Here is a 7,684-nt window from a genome sequence, read left to right as displayed (position 1 = left end):
TGCGGAAGAGGCTCTTGCTCAAGGAGCTGTCTACACTGCCCCTTCTTGGGCAAGAAAAACCCTCTTGCGCAATGCCGTTATTCCTGAAAATAATCAGCGTAGCGGCATTGCGCAAGAGGGTTTTTCTTGTGCAAGAAGGGGCAGTGTAGACAGCTCCTTCTTGCGCAAGAGCCTCTTCCGCAAAAATGGTGGCTCATTAGATATGCAAATGAGACAGCGATATTCCACGCTTGGCTTCATTTGCATAGCTCTGGCACAAGATCGCGCCAGTGTAGACATAGCCAGTGTTGTCAAGCAATTGATGGCACCACCCGCCCACTGGAACAGAACCAAGCCCATCTGACCAAGGCAAGGCTAAACCTCGCCATCCCTCACTCCGCCCATTGGTAGCACTCAGAGGGCTTTCCCAAGGAGGCCAGCATTGTTCCCATTTTACAGCTGAGGAAACTGAGGCACAGTGGGTGCTGTGACATGCCTGAGGTCACACACCAGGCTGGACTAGGAAGTTCAGTTTCCAGTGGTTCAGGTAATGAAGACGTGACCGCAGCACAGCCTGGCATAACCCGACTCACTGCAATCTGACTAATGTGGGGAACAACCGCAGGGTGGGGGGGCTTCAGCAATCATGCCCTGGCTAGCTTGTACTGCGATCAAGCCGCCCCTGCTCAAAGGAGACAGTCCTGGGAGCTGCCTGCTGGCCCACAGTGCAGCCCAACTAACAGCAGTGAGGGGCAGAGACTGATACCCAGCAGCCATCCCCAGCCCACTTCTCCCATCTGCTGAGCCCCGCCCCCAGGTTTGCTGAGCCCTGTTGGGGGTATTTTTCGGACCTAGCCAATTCACTCCCCACACACCACAACATCTGCCTAGAAGCACCACAGGGCCCGGCCCCTGGGACCCCAAAGTGTGGGAGAGAACAGGGCCTGACCCCCAATTCAAGGGAGCCATTTGAGGGAGGGGCCTGGCACCAAAATCCCACTGGTGCTCAGGAGGTTACAGGGTCTCTCTAGGGCATGCTGACTCCAGTTCGGTCCCAGGGCAGGAGGCACAGGCTGGCTCACAGAGATATGGATGGGCTCTGGGGACCCATCCCTTCTAAGGGGCACCAGCACCCATCTAACCCCATGTGGGCAGCATAGAATCACAAAACACTAGAGCTGGAAGGGACCTCAAGAGATTGAGTCCAGTCCCTCGCCCTCATGGTAGGACCAAGCACCCTGGGCTACTCAACACATGGCCCGTGGGCCGCATGCTGCCCACAGCCAGTTTGTTTGTGACCCGTGGTGAGGTTTGGGGTTAGGTGGGGATCAACAAGTGACTGGCAGGTGGGAGCCAAAACAAAAAAGGAGTCAATGTAATGGTTTTCTGTTGAGATGCATTTTAGTAGTTAAATTCTTGGACTGTCATTGCTTGTGAAAAGTGCTGTCACATGGGTAGAAATCAGGGAAATGTTGCATTTTTTTAGTATCAGCTGAACTGACTTAAATGGGGTCTGTGTGTTGTATAGTCTTGCCTTAATCTAAATCAAGGCCCTCAGCATGTTCTGTGAGTAGAAGTGTGGCCCCAGGGACTTCCAAAGTTGAGTTGCCCTATCTCATCCCTGACCGCTCTATCTAAATATCTCCAGTGACGGCAATTCCACAATCTCCCTAGGCCATTTATTCTGGTGATTAACCCCCTTGACAGGCAGGAAGTTTTTCCTAATGTGCAACTAAAACCTCCCTTGCTGCAGTTTAAGCCCATTGCTGGGAGCAATCTTCCCCTCACCTCCTCCCCTAGTTGTTGCCAATGAGGCAATGGGTCACCTCTGCCTGATTTCCAGTGGCCGTCAGGCACAATAAAAACCTGCCCTTGCATTTATTAATCAGGCTCCTGATTGTCAGTCCAAGCAGAAAGGCCAATGATTGGCTAAGGCACAGAGGACAAACACTCCCTCAAACCTGGTGAGGATGCCGATTGGAGAAAGAGAAGCTTAGCCTACTCTGGGTTGGGGGGGGCACCTGTCCTTTACCACAGAGCAAAACAACAGCCCTTTAATTAAAAAAAAAAAGACAGCACAACAGATTCAGCACCCACCCCACAACCCAGGTTCCTACTGGACAAACCCAAATCTTTTTCCATATGGTTCCTCCTAAAAGAAGATCAAATTATTGAGGCAAAGGTCAAGACAGACACCAGAAGCAGCTCCCTTCCCCCCTCCAGCTGCACAAACAAGTGGACATGTGCAAATTAAGATACAGAGCTTTGGCACCAAGAGCTTCAGTTCACACATTAGCTCAGCTGCCATGGTCTTTGGTTTCTTTGCCCCGAGTCAGGTAACATGAGAACACCTCAACCCTGTCCCATCAGGGGTCTTTATGACACCTTCTAGCATCATGGACTACAGAACTTATTTGGGCTAGAAGACAATGTAGGTTTCCACTGAAGAGCAGCTGTGTAGCCCATGGGTTTGTATAGCTCCCTGCTCTTGCATGTGATCTGGTAGCGTGTATCCAGCATGGTCAATCAGTCCACAGCAGGGAGGGGAGGTGATAAGGAGTGCCCACTCAGGGCAGGAGGCAGTGGTGGGCAGGAGAGCTGAGAAAGCAGCATCAGGACAGACAGATCCCAGAGAAAAAGCAGCCCTGAGATGTCATTCCCACCCTCTCTGCTGCCTCACTCCTTGCCCTCTTTGCGCTGTGCCTGGCGTTTCTGCAACAGAGCCAGCGTATCCCGCTTCTCAATCCTCCGCAGCTGCTTCTTCTTGGCACGCTTCAGCTTGAGCGGATTCCGGATCTGGCGGGATGGAGCAAGAGAGAAAAGATGTGAACAGCCATGGCGCAAGACATACCAGGGACAATGCACCTATTGGGGACAGCTGATCAAAAAAATGCTGCAGGTGTCTCATAATCCCAATTCACTTCTATAAGCTGGGCAGCCTGATAAGGGTACAACTCTCATGATGCAGCAGTGTCCCTTTGTTAAGTTATATATCATGGACAGCCCTGCCTGTGGTGCATCATGGGAAATATAGTCTGGCAGGAGAATTCAGCCCATAAAGTCAAATGAGAGCACGAGGTAATTGAATTACAGCTCCTAGAAGGCACTACAGCAGCTTTTCCAAATTGAAACATTTCAGTTTTTCAATTTAGTGGAAAGCTTTCGGCCACCAATAGCACAGGGGCAAGTCACAAATCTCAGAGTTGTTCCATAAAGTATTGCCAGCTATTCTAGCTCTGAATATTTTAGTGACTGGCTCCCCCACCAGCAAGACTATTCCAGAGGCACATAGCTTCCACTGTGTGGTGGTTCTCCCCACAATCAATCTGGACTTCTTTCCCTCAGCTAGTTTTCACCTTCTTGTCCCAGTTGTGGACACTCAACAAGAACCTGTCTCTGCAGGGAGAAAAACTGGGTTGGCCCCGGCAACTCTCAAAACTCTGATATGTGCATGTGTCAGGCCTTAACACAAATATGTTCTCCTGAACAACAATGGGGTCACCATGAGTACAGAAAGAAGAAAGGAGCTGAGTTCCCTGTTGTCCACACAAAAGAATCCCTCCCCATGCTGCAGGGGCGGGTTCTGGATCTCCTTGTAGGAGAGGCTAAAAAGCCAGGACACTCACCACTTGTACGATCTCTGCCTTCCGCTCGTTCTCTAGGCGTCGTTTCAAGTTCTCTTCCCGGCGCTGCTTTTTCTCCTACAAAAACAGCAGAGTGAAGCTTTGATTCTATATCCTGCCATTCAGGGAAAGTGCACTAAGGTCATGCTCAGGAATGGGAGCAGAGGTGGAAGAGGCAGAAAAAGTAAGAGGTCCCCAGCAAAGACTTGAAGAAAGATGGAGAGAGTGAGGCAAGAGAGCACAGGAAGGGCAAGAGCTGAAAAGAAAGCTCTTGCACCAGACCCCGAGAGGTTCTTTCTTGGTACATTGGTAACTAGTTGAGTGTCTATGTGAAGCAATCTTTCCTGGGGGATAGGAAAGCCAGCACAGTGAGTGGGTGAGAGCTGAATAATTCTAGGGACCTCTGTGAGGGAAATTCTGATTCTTTTCGTAAATCTTTCTCACTGGGTGGTTCTTTCATTGATTCAGTGGAATTCTGGGATCAAGGTTGCAGGAAGAAGAAGAGATCTCAGGAAGCCAGAGACAGCCCCACCCAGAGCTTTGAATAGCAAGACATGACCCTTGCTTTGCACTCTGTATCCAATAGGGGCCAGAAAAGACAGCAAATAAAGAAACTGGGGTGATGAGTTTGTGGGGACCTGTGGCACTAATCTGCCGTGTTATGTATAAGATGGATCTCTTTCCAGCTGCTGCGCTAATTTCTCAAAGCTATTCCAGGAGGTAGCACTGTTCTACACTTGCCAGCAAGTTTATTTTCTTGCAGATTGATAGAAAGTCTTGCAGATTCATAGAATTTAAAGCCAGATGAGATAATTGTGATCATATAATCTTAGCTTAAATTTGCACTTACATTCTTTCTAGTCTGCATTTACCTAGATTCATTTTCTAGTCATATTATATGTTTATCTACTAAAGACTCCTCTGTTATCAAGTTTCTGTTCCTTAAGTAGGTACCTACAGACTGATAAAGAGATCAAGTGGTAGCTTGCAGCATAACATATTGGACCTGGAGAGCATTTCTTTAAACAAGCTGACTCTTAGAAAGACATTAACTTTTGGTCATTAAGTTTTGGTCATGCAAAGTTCCGGTAGCAGTGGTCCTGGAAAGGAGGAAGCTACAAGAGCAGTAAGAGTTGGTACTTTGCTCCAATTAGTCAATTCTGAAGACAGAGTTGCTCTCTGGAAACCAGGCACTGGTGCGGCACAGAAATTCTTGGAAGGAGAAATTTGCCTTGTATGTGGTTTGACCACTCTTTTCCAGGATTGGTGTATGGTTAAGCCTGGAAGGGCTAGATATTTATCAGTAAATGCTGATTTTACTATACGTGCTGATATTAATGAAAAAATATTCCCAGCCACAGTAATCCAAGAGTACAGATGGGCAATGTAAGAACAAATCTTGCTTGAGAACTTATTTGGTTTTGATTTAAAGCCACTTACTTTACATATTTGGACATTATGTTGACAATTTGTTTTAACAAAGCTTTAGCTCTTTAAATCCCAGTGTGTCTCTAAATAATTATTCCGACCCCCAATAATATGCCACAATTGTGCATACTTAAATAAAAAATGGAAAAACATTTTAAAAAAAACATTGACATTATTTAATAAAATGATAAAAAGTTAAAAAATTAATTCTGCCAGGCTTATGGAGACTATAAATATCTCCACGTCACATCTTGATTACACTCACACTGCGTCAATGTTCTCTCTTCTACTGGAAAAATGACAGGCAGAGGGGTGGCAATTCCAATGTCAAGATCTTGGGATTCATTTTCCTTTGCAGACCTTCTGGAGCCTAGTTTACCATTGTGATAGAGTTTGAGGAGGATGGGACACACACAGGGCTAGGATAATTGGGTACAAAGCTCTGCTTCATAATCCCCTCCCTTTACCTCTCGCTCCCTTTGTTTTTCTTCCTGTAGATGCCGGGCAAATTCCTTGACTATTTTCTTCTCCTGGCGCTCTTTCATCTTTCGCTCCCAAGAGGTGCGGAGGGGCTTGTCCTGAATCATATGGGAAAACCTAAAAAAAGAGGAAGAGAAAAAAAAATTACCATCTGCCATCAGCACAGCAAGTATTTGCACAAAGGGAACTTCACACAGCAACAAGCCAGAGTCAGGAACAGATTCCAGAGCACTTCCACAAGGGGTAGCAGCTTTCATCCTGGGTGCTCATTTAGCATCAGTGCCCATCTCCAACTCTGTCCACTTGTGATACAAGTACACGCCTGCCCAAATACCAGCACCTCAAGTGCCTTATGCCACTTTGAACCCTAACTCTAGCTCCTCCCATCCCCCCCTCGGCTCCTCTTCCCCGAGGGCCCTCACCCCACCTAACCCCTGCTCCATTCCGCTGCCCCATACCCCGGGCTCCCCTTCTCCCCCACCCCGCCCCCCCGGCCTCCCCCTCTCCCCGCCCCCTCCCCCTCTCTCCCCCACCCCCGCCCTGCCCCTGCTCCATTCCGCTGCCCCATACCCCGGGCTCCCCTTCTCCCCCCGCCCCGCTGCCCCAGACCCCGGGCTCCCCTTCTCCCGCCACCCCGCTGCCCCAGACCCCGGGCTCCCCTTCTCCCGCCACCCCACTGCCCCAGACCCCGGGCTCCCCTTCTCCCGCCACCCCACTGCCACGGGCTCCCCCCTCCCTCTACCCCGCTGCCCCAGACCCCGGGCCTCCCCCTCTCCCCCCGCCCCGCTGCCCCAGACCCCCGGGCTCCCCCAGCCCCCCTGACCCCCCATTCCCGCCCGGCCTCTCACCGCCTCTTGCCGGGATCCTTCCACACCCGCCCGGACTTGGGTCTCCCCTTGGGAACCGCCGGCGCCTCCCTGCCCGGTTTCCGCCGCTGCAGCCCGGGAGCAGGGGAGGGGGCCGGGGCCGCTCCCAGCGTCTCGCCGCGGCCGGGATCCCCCGGGGCAGCCGCTTGCGCGTCCCCGGGGCCGAGCGGCGCAGCCGGGAGCTCCTCGCGGGGCCCCGCCGGTTCCGGCCCCTGCGCCCGCAGCCGCCGGCTCCTCCGCAGCCGCATCCCAGCCCCGTCGCCCTGAGCCGGCTCCATCCCCACGTGCTCGCTCGCCTCCCTCCCTTCGCGCGCGGCGCGGCCGCCAGTGGCGTCACTGGCCCGCGACACGAAGCGTTCGCAAGTGCGCGCATGCGCAGAAGCCAGGCCGCCCAGGGTGCCATGTTTGTGAGGGGCCCGTTGAAGAGCTCCGCCCCTCTGTCCGCCATGTTTGTGAGGGGCGCGCAGAGCAGTGTCCTGCTACGCCGGGAGTTCTCAGACAGGCAGTCCAGAGCTGTCAGTAGAGTTGCCAACTGTCCAATCACACAGACCCAAAGACCCTGCCCCGCCCCCTACCTTGAGGTCCCGCCCCGTATGCAAATCCACATCCCACTCACTGCTCACACACCTCCCTTTCCTTGCTTGCCCCGCCTCCCCAGGCTAGGGCTGGAATTGGGGCTGGGTTGTGGGGGCGGGGGTGGAGTAGGCTCTGGGCTGGGGCCAGGGGTGCAGAGCAAAGTTCCCTCTGATCTTTTCCATGCATGTGGGGATTGAGTTTTTTATGTGCACCCAGGCAAAATGGGCACCCCCCCAGCCAGTTTGTGACTACGCTGCCCTCCCTCCCCCACAGTAGATGGCCTACAGGTTGTGAGCTTGAGACCCCTGTCTTACAGGGAACACTGGTTCAGAGAGTGGGATGGGGTTCCAGGCTGAGTTTGGGGCAGAGGGCTGGGGTGTGGGAGGGGTTGCAAGCTCTGGGATGGTGTTTGTGTGCTAGAGGAAGCTCAGGGCTGGAGGTTTGAGTGTGGAAGGGTTGCGGGTGCTGGCTCCCAGGTGGGGGCTTAGAGTTGGGGGTGCAGTAGAGGGTTTGGGGTACAGCAGCCCTTATGTTGGGATCCTGGTCAGCAGTGCAGCAGAGCTAAGGCAGATTTCCTACCTGCCCTGGCTCTGTGCTGCCCCCGGAACTAGCTGGCACATCCCTGTTAGTGTTACCCCTTGTGGATAGGAAGAGAGGGACAGGTGGCTCTGCATGCGGCCCTTTCCTGCAGGCACTACCAATGCAGCTCCCATTGGCTGCAGTCCCTGGCAA

General features: G+C 52.5%; 1 protein-coding gene across 1 annotated transcript; it reads right to left on the bottom strand.

Annotated features, from left to right (window-relative positions):
• Positions 1-1,812: 1,812 nt before the first annotated feature.
• CCDC86 (coiled-coil domain containing 86) lies at positions 1,813-6,674 on the bottom strand. Its single transcript, XM_075928388.2, has 4 exons — positions 6,359-6,674; positions 5,498-5,627; positions 3,606-3,680; positions 1,813-2,775 (listed from the first exon to the last, which is right to left on the bottom strand). Exons 1-4 carry the CDS (start codon positions 6,652-6,654, stop codon positions 2,656-2,658), a joined length of 621 nt encoding a protein of 206 aa, XP_075784503.1. The 5' UTR covers positions 6,655-6,674; the 3' UTR covers positions 1,813-2,655.
• Between the last annotated feature and the right edge of the window lie 1,010 nt (positions 6,675-7,684).

The sequence above is a fragment of the Pelodiscus sinensis genome, chromosome 5 (assembly GCF_052426305.1).
Source record: "Pelodiscus sinensis isolate ZL-2025 chromosome 5, ASM5242630v1, whole genome shotgun sequence".
Classification (NCBI taxonomy): domain Eukaryota; kingdom Metazoa; phylum Chordata; order Testudines; family Trionychidae; genus Pelodiscus; species Pelodiscus sinensis.
Note: the sequence above shows the minus strand (reverse complement) of the source record. Positions and strands in the feature narration are given on the sequence as shown.

What these genes read in the sequence shown, in the direction of transcription:
- CCDC86 (XM_075928388.2), bottom strand. Translation starts at nt 6,654, where the DNA reads ATGGAGCCGGCTCAGGGCGACGGGGCTGGGATGCGGCTGCGGAGGAGC. An exon ending in AAGGATCCCGGCAAGAGGCG is followed by an intron (nt 5,628 to 6,358) that starts GTGAGAGGCCGG and finishes CTCTTTTTTTAG; the next exon opens with GTTTTCCCATATGATTCAGG. An exon ending in AGGCAGAGATCGTACAAGTG is followed by an intron (nt 2,776 to 3,605) that starts GTGAGTGTCCTG and finishes CCATCCCGCCAG; the next exon opens with ATCCGGAATCCGCTCAAGCT.